Source organism: Polistes dominula, unplaced genomic scaffold, assembly GCF_049000335.1.
Source record: "Polistes dominula isolate Pdom_NZ unplaced genomic scaffold, Pdom_raw_medaka contig_27, whole genome shotgun sequence".
Classification (NCBI taxonomy): Eukaryota; Metazoa; Arthropoda; class Insecta; order Hymenoptera; family Vespidae; genus Polistes; species Polistes dominula.
The window spans coordinates 4,313,522-4,329,215 of record NW_028300906.1 but is presented as its reverse complement, the minus strand read 5'-3'; the positions used below and the strand labels follow the sequence as shown (position 1 = coordinate 4,329,215).

The 15,694-nt window shown below is 25.2% G+C and overlaps 2 protein-coding genes across 3 annotated transcripts; both read left to right on the top strand.

The window, feature by feature from the left end:
- The first annotated feature begins 1,316 nt into the window (after window positions 1-1,316).
- LOC107067518 (uncharacterized) lies at window positions 1,317-11,577 on the top strand. The gene is made up of 5 exons (XM_089179551.1): window positions 1,317-1,456; window positions 2,047-2,376; window positions 6,569-6,715; window positions 7,126-7,161; window positions 9,382-11,577. Exons 3-5 carry the CDS (start codon window positions 6,574-6,576, stop codon window positions 9,840-9,842), a joined length of 639 nt encoding a protein of 212 aa, XP_089035677.1. The 5' UTR covers window positions 1,317-1,456; window positions 2,047-2,376; window positions 6,569-6,573; the 3' UTR covers window positions 9,843-11,577.
- Window positions 11,578-11,912: 335 nt separating this feature from the next.
- LOC107067519 (uncharacterized) lies at window positions 11,913-15,508 on the top strand. Of its 2 annotated transcripts, XM_089179555.1 has the most exons (3): window positions 11,926-12,376; window positions 13,583-13,819; window positions 15,256-15,508. In XM_089179555.1, the coding sequence occupies exons 1-3, from the start codon at window positions 12,280-12,282 to the stop codon at window positions 15,306-15,308; spliced, it is 387 nt and encodes a 128-aa protein (XP_089035681.1). In that variant the 5' UTR covers window positions 11,926-12,279; the 3' UTR covers window positions 15,309-15,508. The 2 variants fall into 2 exon arrangements, with proteins under 2 accessions (XP_089035680.1, XP_089035681.1); XM_089179554.1 differs by having other exon boundaries at window positions 11,913-12,376; window positions 13,583-15,300.
- Window positions 15,509-15,694: the final 186 nt, after the last annotated feature.

Here is a 15,694-nt window from a genome sequence, read left to right as displayed (position 1 = left end):
CGTCGTTGTTGCTGTTGTTATTGTTGTTACAATTTTAATCGTATAAAAAGAAAAAAAGAAAAAGGAATTTTCGAGGATCGAAATGGTAACCAAACAAAACAAAAACAATAAAAAACAACATCAAAATTTGCGTTTTTTCGGTCCTCTATTTTGTTGTTGCGTAATTTTAATCGTTTGCAATGATTGGTAATTTTTTTTTCTCTCTCTAATTTTAATAATTTGTTATCTAGAATATAAATTGAATGAATAAAAAGAAGAATAAGAAGAAGAAGAAAAAAGAAAAAGAAAAAGAAAAAAAAAGACAAGAAAAATTATACACAAAAAGATCTTTTTCTTGTTGTTTTTCTTGTTCTTTTTTCGTCTTCATTAAAATCGTCCAATTAAAAACTCGTCCGTAAGATTTAAATTTCAAATAGGAAAAAAGAAAAAACAATAAAAAAAATAAAAAAAAAAAACAAATAAATAAGAAACATTTACTTGTCGTGAAAATATACAACACACGTATAACCACATAACACACATACACAAAAAAAATCTAAATTATCAAAGGCAATATTAAAAGTTAATAAATAATAATTAATGTAACACGCATTATATATATATATATACATGAATATACATGTATACACATACACGTACACTACCCTAAGAGGAGACATATGTAATGTGATAAAATGTTACAGAATTTATGTAATATTTTTATTTGTAATGATCTGTATGCGTAACCGTTTAAAAAACATTTATTTTTTTGATTTAATCTTAATTTAAGTAAGTCAAGTAAATATACAATAAAAAAAATGAATACAACCACCAAACAAACAAGTTAACAAACAAATATACATACTTATTATACGTAATAATTACTAATAATAATTAGACTCATTTTACGGGACACACGAATCATTCTTGTTTTAATTAAAAATAAGTCATAAATGGATAAATATCTTACAATAAAAATAAGATCATTTACAATATTTTTATTTGACTATTTCAAAAATGAAAAAAAAAAGTAAGAAAAAAGAAACAAAACAAATCAATGTATATGCATATAGATATACATATGTATTATATTTAATCACAGAATATTAAATTTTTAATCATTTAGAATTTCTCTCTCTCTCTCTCTCTCTCTCTTTCTCTATTTTTCTATTTCGCTATTTCTATCTCTATGAATAAATATATTAAAAGATTTTAAATATATTTAAACATATTTAAAAAAAAAATTCCTTTTTTTTTATATTCTCTTTCTTTTTTCTTTTTCTATCTTTCTCTCTTTCTTTCTCTTTCCTTTTCTCTTTCGTCAAATCAGAATCTCGTATAGAGAGGTATACAAAAAAAATATATATATATATATATATACAAATGTTCATTAAATATAATTAACCCATGGAATTATACGTGTTTACAGATTACGAGGAATTGGGAAGGTGGTACGTGACAATCGACAGCAGTCAAGGTAAAAGTAAAGTATAAAGGATAAAGAGAAAAAAGAGAGAAAAAAAATAATTCAACCTTACAAGAACACACCTCCCTCCTCAATCCTCCCTCCTCCTTTCTGTAATCCCTTTGCTTCTAACTTTTCAATAAAACGATTGACCTAATTCGAAATATTAGGACCATATTTTTTTTTCTCTCTCTTTATCTCCATTTCATTGAATAATAGTAATAATAATAATAATAATAATAGTAATAATAATAATAATAATAATAGTAATAGTAATTATGATAATAATTATATATATATAATGTGTGATAATAATAATTTTTATAATAATAACAATAACAATAACATGACAATATAAATGTATATTTTTTTTTGTATTTTTTTTTCTCTTCTACCAGTGATTTATTAATTATTTCCTTTTTCTCTCAGACTCTCTTGATTTGTTTTTTTTTTTTTATTTCTATTCATCAAACGAATCCCATCCCTCCTGTCGATAGATGAACGAATGAATGAATGAATGAAAAAAAAAAAATAATAAATAAATAAATAAAAAATATAAATCTGACCGTTCGTATTTTGTTTTTTTTTTCGATCGGTTTCAGAAATGTTGAAGAAAGAAAGGAATCGAGTTAATTACGACAGTCCATTCACCTGTTACAAATGCGGCAAACGTTATACATGGATCGATTCGTTGACCAGACACCTGCGAGAGGGTTGCGGTACTTTACCTCGTCACAAGTGCAGCGTATGCGGTAGAAAATTCAAAAGGAGGGAATATTTGACACGTCACAAGCAACATGTTCACAGATCTGAAAATTGAATAGAAGAAAACAACAACAACAACAACACAACAACATTACCAAAATGTCAGAACCAACCCAGTTGTTAAACAAAACAAAAACAAACAGCATTCAACGAAAAATTTGATATCGGTGCGTTTAACGTTTATACTATTCGTCATTGTTTAAAATAAACAAATTCTATCCTATTTACTTACAAGCAAAGCAAAAAAAAAAAAACAACAAAAAGAAATTATTGACAACGGTAAAAAAGCCTATTTTTATCTATTTTTTTTTTTTTTTTTAACAGTATTTGTTTAAATCTATCGAAAAGCAAATAATAAATATTTACTAAAGAATAAATTTATAGAAAGAAAGAAAAACATAATTCTATGATATACAACAAATTTGTCATATTTTCCATTATATTTTTTTTTCATAAAAATAACATATATAAAACATGTGTAAAGTTTCAACACAAGAACAAGAAATTTTAATTGTGAACAAACAAACAAATGCGCAGCCAACACCTTGTAAAACATAATAATCAACAAAACAAAATATCACACGCGAATCATATATACAAAAAAAAATATTCACGTACTTTAGTCTAATCATTTTTTATCCTAAACTACTATTAATAATAATGATAATAATAATAATAATAATAATAATAATAATATGATATTGATAATTACGAACTTGATAAGAAAACATGGTCTGGAAAAAAAGGAAAAAAAAAACTAAAAAAAAATAGGAACAAACAAAAACACTGCAATCGTATGTTTTTTTTCTTAACCCTCCACCTTTCCCCGCATTCCAACCACTTTTATTTTTAATTATTATTATTATTATTATTATTATTATTATTATTATAATTTTCTTTCTATATTTCTTTTTTCACTATCATTCATTATTCATTGCATGAAGAAATTCAAAAACCAAGAAACTACGATGACTGAGTGCACAATTAAATAACGCTTTCTTCTTCCAACCACTTCCCATATCCCACATCAACAACAAAAAGTTATAAATAATTCATCAACGATGAAAAAAAATTTATAAAGAAGAATGAGAATTTGAAGAGGAAGAAGGAAAAAAAAAGATAGAAAACAAAACTGCAAGATTTTTCGAATAATTTCAATCATCATTTTTTTCTTATTAAATATGTTCTTTTTTTTTCTTTTTTTTTTTTCGTTCTCTCTGTTTTTCTGTTCACAGATATATCTCAGGAAATTCGAACGAGATAGAAGATTATTGCATAAAAAAAAGAAAAAAATTGAGAGAAGATATTTTATTACATTTTGTGGTTTTACCGGGGATACGGTCGTTGATCGGTCAGAGTACCGTGTACGGTACGAAGGATGATACACCTTACAACAAGTGATTTTGTTGAAGAAATATTCAATAAATATTCCTACCCCTTAAAGGCATATAAAAAATAAAAAAGTCATTAATATCGCGAACAGTTACTAACCATTATTATATTACGTTATTTTGTCCTATTCTTCTTTTTTTTTTTTTGCTTATGTTTTACAGTTAACTCGGACAAAAATTGGGTCTGCATGCAGTGCGGGAAACGTTATCTATGGCGTGGTTCATTGAAGAATCATCTAAGAATTGAATGCGGCAAGGAACCATCCTACAAGTGTCCGATTTGTGGAAGACAATTCAAACACAAGCATCGTTGGCAGTCACACGCTAAATGCATGCACCGCATCAAATTGTAAATTTTGTATAATACGTACAATAGATTAAAATTCATTCTTATATTTATTCGATCAGTATTTTATTACGAATAATTAATTAAGGTCATTAAATTTTTTTAAATAAATATATATATATATTTATAAATGATTATATATATTAATTATTATTATGATTATTATTATTATTATTGTTATAATTTTCTTTCTATATTTATTTTTTCGCTATCATTCATTATTCATTGCATGAAGAAATTCAAAAACCAAGAAACTACGATGACTGAGTGCACAATTAAACCACGCTTTTTTCTTCCACCCACCCCCCATATCCCACCTGAACAAAAAAATAAGTCACAAAAAATTCATTAACGATGAAAAAAAAAATTTATAACGAAGAATGAGAGTTTAAAGAGGAGATAAAAAACAAAACTGCAAGAAATTTCGAATAATTTCAATCATCATTTTTTTTTTTTTAGTAAATATGTCGTTTTTTTCTTATTTTTCGTCCTTTTTTCTTTTTTTTTCTTTTTTTTTCGTTCTCTCTGTTTTTCTGTTCACAGATATATCTCAGGAAAATACGAACGAGATAGAAGATTATTGCAAAAAGAAAGAAAAAAACTGAGAGAAGATATTTTATTACATTTTGTGGTTTTACCGGAGATGTGGTCGTTGATCGGTCAAAGTACCGTATACGGTACGAAGGATGATACACCTTACAACAAATGATTTTGTTAAAAAAATATTCAATAAATATTCCTACCCCTTAAACGCATATAAAAAATAATAAAGTCATTAATATCGCGAACCGTTACTACTAACCATTATTATATTACGTTATTTTGTCCTATTCTTCTTTATTTGTTTGCTTATGTTTTACAGATAAGCCGGAAAAAAAGTGGGTCTGCAAGCAGTGCGGGAAACGTTATCGAAGGAAAGGTTCCATGAAGAATCACCAACGAATTGAATGCGGCAAGGAACCATGCTTCATTTGTCCAATTTGTGAAAGACGATTCAAACACAAGCATCGTTGGCAGTCACACATTAAAAACTTGCACCACATCGATTTTTTTTAAATTTCATATAATACGTACAATAGTATAAAATTCATTTTTCAATTTATTCGATCAGTATTTTATGCCGAATAATTAATTATGGTCATTACATTTTTTAAATACACATATTTATAATCTTTATAAATATGTATTTATTAACGATTATATTAATTATTATTATTACTATTATTATTGTTATTACTACTTCCTGTTCCTTTGTGTTAACCTTTGACGACTTATTTTCTATTGTAATTTTTTATTGTACTTTAATTATTACAATTTGTTGACTTATTATTCTACTGATAATGCGATATTGATATTTGGTTTTTCCATTATTTTCATTCTTTACTTGGTTTTAATATACAATTATTTATAATATTTGTTTGTATGTAATAAAATAAATATCAAACGACACAATGAAACAATAATTTTGTACGATTTATATACAAAAAAAAAAAAAATAAAAATAAATAAACAAATGTAAAATTCAAAAAGAAAAGAAAAATGAAGAACTGATAAAAGAGATATTTAAAAAATGCCTAAAGAATTGTTCTTCTACTTTTATTATTATTATTATTATTATTATTATCACCATCATCGTCACATTTTCATCATCTAGTTATTTAATGTTATAACGGTTTTTTTTTCTATCTTCTTTTTTCGTTCTTTCTTTCTTTGTGTTGATTTTTGTTGTTGTTGGTTTTATTTTTCTTTTTCTCCCCAATTTGGAAGAATAAAGTAACGATCAAAGAACATTTTATTTTCAGCCGTGAAAATATGGAAACGTTCAAAGTGCAGCAAACGAATATACACGTGGACAAAATCCTTCAACAAAAACGCGTCTAATGCAAGTGAAGAGAATGGCAGTAAGGAACATACAGTGAAATTTTTTTTCTGGCCGGAATATGTATTGTAATAAATAAATAAATAAAAATAAATAAAATGAAATAAATCATTTTAATCTCCTACGAAGGAATTATTCTTCCTACAGTATTACTTATTAAAATTGTTCAATATAAAATTTGATTCTACTGATTGATTTTGTATTTAAATAAAATAAAAATAAAAATAAAGATAATAATAAAAACAAATAAAACATATTTTTTTTCAGCTGACGTAAAGTATCTATTATCGATAAATAAAATTCTTTTTCATCAATTTCATTGTCCATTATTATGGTTTCCTATCGGTTTCATCGTTCAATATTTTTTTCTTCATCTTTTTATTCTAGCACCATCCTACCCCAATCCCACATTCATGTGCTTTTGTTTCAAATGAAATTATTAAAAACAAATGTATTGCATTAATCATTTTAAACGAAAACACATTAAAATGAAATAAAAAGAAAAGAAAAATTAATAAAAATGAATAAGCAAAATTAAACAACAAATTATACTAAACAAATAGACAATTATTATTATCATTATTATTATTATTATTATCATTATTATTATTATTATTATTATTATTATTATTATTTTTATCATTATTATTATTATTATTATTATTAATATTATTATTATTATTATTATTATTAATATTACGTATACGAATTGATATTTTGTTCTTTTTTTTTCTGTTCGACAGTGCCGATGTTGCTGCAGATGAGAAGGAAAGTAAATCTATCAAGTGGCATCTATAAATGTGTTTATTGCTCAACTCATTATCAATTGAAGTCATCGCTGAAAAGACACCTAAGACAGGGCTGCAAATATGAATCGAAACCGTCGAGTAGTAAGAACAATCAATTTTCATTTATTCAAACGTAATATTAAATTAACATTAAAAATAAAATTTATTAATACATTTTATTAAATACAACAGAGAAGAAAGAGGAGGGAGAGGGGGGATAGTAAAGGGTAAGGGATAAAGGGGTAGGGTTGTAACGAAGGGTAGTATCGTGAATAAAAATTACAAATTAAATTAAATTAAATTAAATTAAATTACATAAAATAAAAAAAGAAAAAAAGAAAATAACAACACGCAAAAAGAAAAACGAACAAACAATCGAAAGAACAATCTTTTTTTTTTTGTCTCCTTTTTCAGTTATAACAAAATAAAAAATAATTTTTTTTTAAATTTAAAAAAGAAAAAAAAATATATATTCTAATCTATTTTTGTTTTTTCTGATTTGTGAATTTCAGATACGAGTAACAGTGGTAACAGAAGAAAAAATAAAGGTACGGAAGTTAATTCGTCAGAGATGAGAATCGACATGATAACCTGTCCGAATTGTGGTAAAAATTATATAAGAAAGGAATATATAAAACGACACCAAGTCGAGTGCCAAAAACAACGCGTCCACGGTTGTCCCATTTGCGGGAAAAGATTCAAAAGGAGATACCACTTGTCTAGGCACATTAACAAAACTAAATGCACAAAATTACATATCGATACGATTTAATTTTTTTTTTTTTTAAATTTCTTGGTCTTTCTTTTCCTCACTCACTTTTCGATTGTTTGTTCTTTTTTTGTTATTCATTCGAAACGCTAAAATAGATATTTTCGATACATGTGTGTAAAGTGAGGCATTCTAGGGCTAAAAAATTGAAACACGAGCCTAAGAAACGGCGTGTTTACAACGGGGCCGAGTACGCAGATTACCCCCACGAGCCGTTAAGCGAGTGGTGGTAAGCGTACTCGGTCTTGTTGTAAACGCCTTGTTTCTTCTGGCGAGTGTCTTAATTAAGCCCTGTGAATGCTTCAGTTAGGACACATGTATCGACTGCTTTCAAAGTTCAATAGAGAGAAATTATTCATTTACAAAGAAATGTTGTAATTAACTTAACTATATTATTTATCAAAACATTTTAATCAATCCATAATAGGGTTACATTTTAAATAAACTTGTCATGTGTAACATTTTTAGCAGCAGATACTAGGTCTGGAGGCGTACAAGGTCTCGTTAAATCATTCATTGTTCACGTAGATTTTTAACAACTTTTTTTTTTAATTTTAATTAAAGTGATAGATAATTTTCATTCCCGCACGGTCAATCGGTTGGAAAGTACTACTTTCCCGCACGCTACTATAGCAACAACCATAGTTACTACGTAGTTACCACCATCACGGGAATATGCGACTTTATGGTTGCTAAACAAGGCTAAAAAATTGAACTTTGAAAGCAGGACAAAAAACATATTATTAGGGACAAAAAAAAGACAATAATATATAATATAGGACAATATTTTATATATTATAGAATACTTGTATTTTCCTTTTTTTTCCAACTAATTTCTTAATAAGGTATTAGGTTAACAAAAGCTTTTCTTTCGAAATTTAATTGCATTTACAATTGATAATTCAGTGTATTGTAGCAAACATTATATTACACATAAATATACATAATTAGTTTGTTATTATAATATTATTATTTCATGTGTCATCAAAAAATACAGTTGAATCTTATAACAAACGAACAGGAAACGAGTTTCCCACCCTCCACCAAACCCCCTCACCCTAACCCCCACTGTATGCGCCGAAGAAGAACAAATTTATTTATGTAAACTTATTATTAATTATAAAAACAAAAATATACTAAAAAAAAAGAAGTGATGTATCCAACGATAAAATTGATTTTTATTGTAAACAACGTATAATGAATTCTATTGTGGTGTTTTGATCATTTTTATTATCGAGTGTCAATAATTTAATATCACGTTGATTGTGTAATGCATAACTGATATGGTTGAAGGTTACGTGATCAACAAAGTGTCAAAAAATATTTCTTGATATTTAGAAATATTCCCGTTAATATATGAAAATATAAAACAGTAAAGCTATATAATTTTTTCTACAAATATACACATACACATACACGCACACACACACACACACATATATATTTATATAATAATACACATGCCTCTCTATCTTTTAATTTCTCTTTAAAAAAAAGGAAATAATACAACAAAATATTTTTTGATAAATGTTCGAAAAAAAAAATAATGAAATAAGAATCTCTCACTCTCTTTCTTTCTCACAAACTTTCTCACTATCTCTCTCTCTCTCTCTCTCTCTCTCTCCCTCTCTCTATTTTCCTCTATTATTAATTATTTTTATTTAAAAAAAAAAAGAAAAAAAGATTGAAAAAAAAAATTAATAACGCGGAGCTAAATGTAGGGTGGATAAGAAATAAAGAAAAAATTAATTGAGAGGGTGTTAAGGAAATAAAATAAAAAAATAAAATAAAAGTAAAGGGGCTACGAGGAGGAGAGGTATGTGGGAGGGAGGGAGGGCGAGAACATGGACGGAGGTTATAATATTTAGTAAATATTCTAATCAAAGAAGAGGAGAATAATAATAATAATTATTATTATTATTAGAAAGATAAAAAATAAAATAAAAAAATGTTTAAATAATACTAACGTAAGATCATTTGTCTGTTTGTTATTTTACAGGTGTGTTAGCGAGTATGTTACTTTCAACGGATATTCAACACTATCAAGAAACGAATAACGTAACAACATGGTCACATAGTGGTGATGGTGGTGCTGGTGATGGTTGTAGTGGTGTTGGTGGTGTTGTTGGTGCTGGTTATGCTAGTGTACCCTATAGAACGATGAGACCACAAAGAAAAAGGGATACTACTACCACCGATACGAGAAACAACGGACCAGAACCGAAATACGAGTGCAACAGGTGTGGCAAAGCTTATAAGGCATTGACATCATTGAGCCGTCATAGAAGATTAGAATGCGGTGTTATACCTAGCGAGGTCTGTCCAATTTGTGATAGAAGATTCAAACATAGATTCGTATTAAATTCTCACGTGGTTGGTTGTCAAAGAAGATTAAGTCATATTATACAAAAGAATAACGAGTCACCACCATATCTTACCGAAGATCGTGACACTTCTTAATTAATAATGTTATACATATTGTACACGTCTATATATATATATATATATATATATTATAATATTACTATTATTATTAATATTATTTTTATATTTTTTTTTCAACGAGATTTCTTTTTTTCCTCCTTTTCTCCCGCCCCCACGGCAGCCTCCTTAAGTTCTTCCTCTCTTTATCTTGTATTTTTTATTATTATTAATTTTTAGTATTACTATCCATCCTGTTAGAATTATTTTTTGTATTCTTTTTATATTGTCAAATATTACAATTTAAAACACGAATCTCCCCGTTACACATTTTTTCATTTACATCTTTCTATTATCATTGAAGTAACATTGATCGGATCAACCAAACTTATGTTAGCGAAATTATTATCCACGAGCCATTTCTCCTTTTTTTGTTTATTTGTCCTTTTCTTTTTTCTTATTACATCGTTCTAAAGAATATATCTTCTTATTGTTTTCATTTAATTGTTATTATAGTATTATTGTGTATGGTCCATCGTTAGGATTAATTTTTTTATCTTCATATTATGATAAAAAAAAAACCACAATAATTTTATTTATAAATATGTAATAATTAATTTGTACGATGTATAGGTGACCATAGAATTTTATTGCGCAGAAACGATAAGATTAATGTAATGGAAAATTTAGTATTATATTTGCGATAAAATGAACTTTCAAGTTCCTAACATCAGCTAATAATGATAATAATAATAATAATAATAATAATATTAATAATATTAATTACAATAATAAGTATAATAATATAATTATGATAATAATAATAATTATAATAATAATACTTATAATAATAATAATAATAATAATAATAATAATAATAATAATAACGATTAATTTATGTTTTTTTAATTTATTAGCAATCGTCCATCATTTATGTGCATTAAATACTCAAACGATAGTATTTTTATTTTTAGTTCTAATATTTTCTTACTCATTCATATTTCAGTTTCCTAAACATCCCCACACCTCTTCCACAAAATTCCCCTCCCCCAATATAAATATATATAAATAAAATAAATAATCGTATGACTTCGAAATATTTTATAACTAATGTAAACTGTAACGAGAGATCATCGATAATAAGAATATTATGTGCGAACAGTTGTATTAATGTTAAACTAATAGACGATTTCATATTTTGATTTTTATTATTTTTATTATTATTATTATTATTATTATTATTATTATTAATATTAATATTATTATTATTATTATTATTATTACTATTAATAATATTAATATAATAGTTAATATTATAATAGTTTAAAAAGAAAGATCATCATCGTCGTCGTGTTAAAATCTTAAAATAATGTAAAATAAATTAAATTATATAATGTAAAATAAATTCAAAAAAAATATTATTAAATTAAAGCGTACCGAATAGTTTATAATTCATTTTTATTTTTGACCAAGTACAATGCACAAGTTTTGTATCTCAAAAAAAAAAAAAAAAAAAAAAACAACAAGAAATAACTGACGAAACAGTTTCTACGTGAGAAACATATGATGGAAAATAACGTGTTTTATGTAATCGACAAAAGGACGAGAAATGAAAAAAAATAAAATAAAATAAAAGAAAAAAAGAAGAAGACAAAAAAATGAATGCAATTAATTTACATATTTTTAATTATTGTTTTGTGACACACACCGATATGCTTTGTATACTTATAACGTTTTATGTATACTAATGTGAATAAACGGATCTTAATGTAAACACGATAGAATCCTCAATCCCATCATCCCCTACCCCTTAATTCCTACCCTCTTTCCTACTATAACGTAGGAAAGTAGTTTTTATTGAAATTATAAAATTTCCATAAAAATTGTCTTGTGTATATTTTCTTTTATCTCTCTGTCTCTCTCTTCGTATCTCTCTCTCTCTCTCTCTCTCTCCCTTTTTCTCTTTTTATTCTTTTCCTTGCAATATTATATCTTATTAACTGAATTGAATTTAACTCTTTAAATTGTGGTTTATTATATATATATATATAATTATTATTTATACATATATATGCATGTTTATACATATATATGTGTCATGATAAATATTTTTTCTTTTCTTCTTTCTTTTTTTTTCTTATATTGTATTAAGTTACTTATATATTTTTAATCGACATAATAGACAGGTCGGATTTGATTTATCGTAGAATAGAGGAATAAAATTGAAAAATCCAAAAAAAAAGAAAAAAGAAAAAAAGAAAGAATGAAATAATCAGTAGAAACTGTAGACGATAAAGTAGTAGTATGTGTACATTTTGATATCATAGAAAAACATTTAAAGTAATATATATGTGGGGAGGGGGAAACAAAACAAAAAAAAAGAAAACTACGTAATAAATGCATAATAAAAAATTGTTAATGATGAAAAAAAAAAAATTAATAATTAACTAACAATTGTTTCGATATTTCAGAATACATGCCGGCAATCGAGATGGATCCGTTGTACTTAGAACAATTCCAATCGGATATTAAGAATCCGTTAACTTCGTCTATCACTACTATCAATCAACGAGGTAATAATACGCAATTGGATGTTCAACAATATTTATGCGGTGAATGCGGAAAGGGATACAAGTCGATGAGAAATTTAACGAGACATCAAAGTTACGAATGCGAAGGAAGACCAAGGTTTCGTTGCAAAATATGTTTGAGAAAATTTTATAGACGTTACGTACTCAGAAATCATATCAAGACACAACACGAAACCTTTCGAAAATAACGTAATAGTAATAGTAATAATAGTAGGACTACTTCGAATAAAAAACAATTAAAACACACACACGTACACATGTGCATACGTACAAATCGTCATATGGAATACGTTCAAAGAATTTTTGGAAAAATGTTCATATAGAAATTACGTTAACAAATAAAAAAAGACAAAAAACAATCGTTTAATTAATTTACATTTGTAATCGTTTAAATGACAATAACGAAAATTATAATACAATTATTGTTTATTAAGTTGTATCAACATTGACAATTATAACGAAATAAAGTTTTCTTCATTTTTTTTTTTTATTGTAAAATTCGTAGGTATTCGTAGGATTTGATTTTTAATCAAGCCAACAAGTATCATTAAATTACAATAATCGATCCGAATATTTTCATTATAATCATTTATGTTTTGTAAGAGTCTGTATCCTGAATAATAAATATCGTATGTATGTAGTATTAATAACAATAATAATAATAATAATAATAATAATAATAATAATAATCTCAATTAAAACGTAGATGAAATTATTGTTGAAAGATAATCATCTTGTTGTAATCTGTAAAAAAGGGTTGATTGAACAATTTTTTTAAACCAATCTTTTTCAATAATTTTGAAAAACTATGGGGAAAGGGAAAATAAAAAGTTTAATGGAAAAATAAAAAAATAAATTTTATGTAGTACCAAAAACTTATCAATCCCCATCCAGCATCACCACTACCATCCACGAAAATACCATACCATTGAAAATAAAAGAAAAGAAAAAAGAAAGAACAAATTAATAAAAAAACAATTGTTTTTGCGAACGATATTTGTTATTTACAAAATTGATTAAAAAAAAAAAAAAAAAAAAAAAAGAAGGAAAAAATATAATAATAATAATAATAATAATAATAATAATAAAAAAGGAAAATTAGAAAGTTTTACCTTTTTTTTTTTTTAGATCGGATCGATTAAAAATTTCATTACTATGATTAACAAAAATTTTCTTCATAATTCGCAGGTGATGATCATCATAATCAAATGGGTCTGGCTGGATGGATGATAAAACAAAATGAGGATTATGGTATACCACCCCATAGCTTTCTACAAATGGTTCAAACCATTAATTACAATGATAAAAAGGATTCACGTAAGAGAAATATGAAGAATACGACTGTTATTTGCGAGCAATGTGGTAAAACATTTTCAAGATTGGACAGTCTTAGAAGACACGAAAAAAATTATTGCAAGGCTAAAGGTGATCAATTCAATTGCGAATATTGTAAAACTAAATTTATTAGTTCTTCCTCGTTAAGAGTTCACCTTCGATCGATCCATGCTGATAAATTTTTATAATTTGATATCCAACGTGTGTTTGATTCATGGATCGTTTTTGAATTTTTATTTTCTTTTTTTGTAAAGAATACAAAAAAAAAAAGATATATCTTATAATAGCATCTCATTAATATTATCTTTAATATATTTTATTGTGGTAGAAATTAATAATTCGGTGACATAAATAAAATATTAAATATTTTTTTTTTAATTTTTAAATAAAATTTTTTTTTTCCATAAAAGGCACCGATTTAATTTCTACACTCCTATAATATGTTGTAGTTATTATTATCATTGTTTCTTTTTTTTTAGTTTTTTGTGTTTTAGTTTTATTTTCATTATATTTTTCTTTCGAAATATTTTGATATATTTTTTACAAATACTAAACAAAAATTATATAATAATACTCTTTAAGCGTATGCCTTGATTCAACTTCGTTCGCTCGTTCGTTCGTTCGTTCATTTTTCATTTTGTAAAAATTCGTAATATGTTCTTTTTATGTTCGGCATAAAACAAAAAAATACTTCTATATTATACTTTAAAAATAATTATTCGGGATGTAGTTGAATCATACAAAAACCGTACCAAATATAAATAATATAGCATTTTATTTGATTTAAAAAAAAACGAAATTACTTTTCTATGAACGATATCTAATATTATTATTATTATTATTATTATTATTATTATTATTATTATTATTATTATTATTATTTTTTTTATTATTAAATAAAAGTTAACTAACTATTTTTTTCCAAATATACGTATCATATTATATCTATATTTAATATAACCCAAAAGATCATCGTCGAATAATATTATCCAATAATTTTGTACATTTTGTAAATAAAAAGAAGAAAACGGATAAATTCGATGTTAATTAAAATAAAGAATTTAGCTCAACACCAATCTGATTCGACAAATCCGAAAATATTTCATTCCTAATCCGTCAAATAATAATCCTGAATTATAAATCATTCGTTTGTTCAATTTATTTCTTAAATTACGTCATTTTTAGAAATAAATACAATTAATTAACAAATACGATCATTGATATTTCTTATTTGCTACATTACAGATAAATAAATGAATAATTTTGTCAATGGTACTTTTATGCATTTATTATTGAAATAATTTTAAATATCTACAAACAAAAAATATTACTTTCTTTTTATTTCAAACGAAAATTACATTATATTTCTTTGTTTCTCTTAAGATTTTCTTGTATTTATTTTGTTTTGTTTTGTTTGTTTTTTTTTTTTTTTTTTTGAACATAACACAAAAAAGGAGGAAATCAAAATAAAATGACGATGATTATAATGCAACTAACAAAAATATTTTTATATTTTTTAATTTCAGATAAGGAAAGGAGAATTAGAACGTTAATGAAGAAAAAAAAGGAAACACAATGATCATGGAAATATTCTAAAGAATGTAAATTATTCTAACAAGACTGCATAAACAATTCATGCACAATGCATACGATTTTTAAAAGAAGAACACGTTAATTAAAAATAACGGCAACAACTATAACAACAATTACAACAAATACTACATCGATAAATGGGATTACGATAATTTAAAAAAAAAAAAAAAAAAAAACAAATAAAAACACTGTTGATCAGTGTTTTTATAACTATTTAATTAAACAATAAAATAATACTATGTAATCATTGGAATTGTAATTAAAATAAAATATTATTTATTTCTGTTAAAGTGTAAACTTAATAGATTTGATTTTTTCACCCATCACATTAAATTATTCCAGATATTATTATTATTATTATTATTATTATAT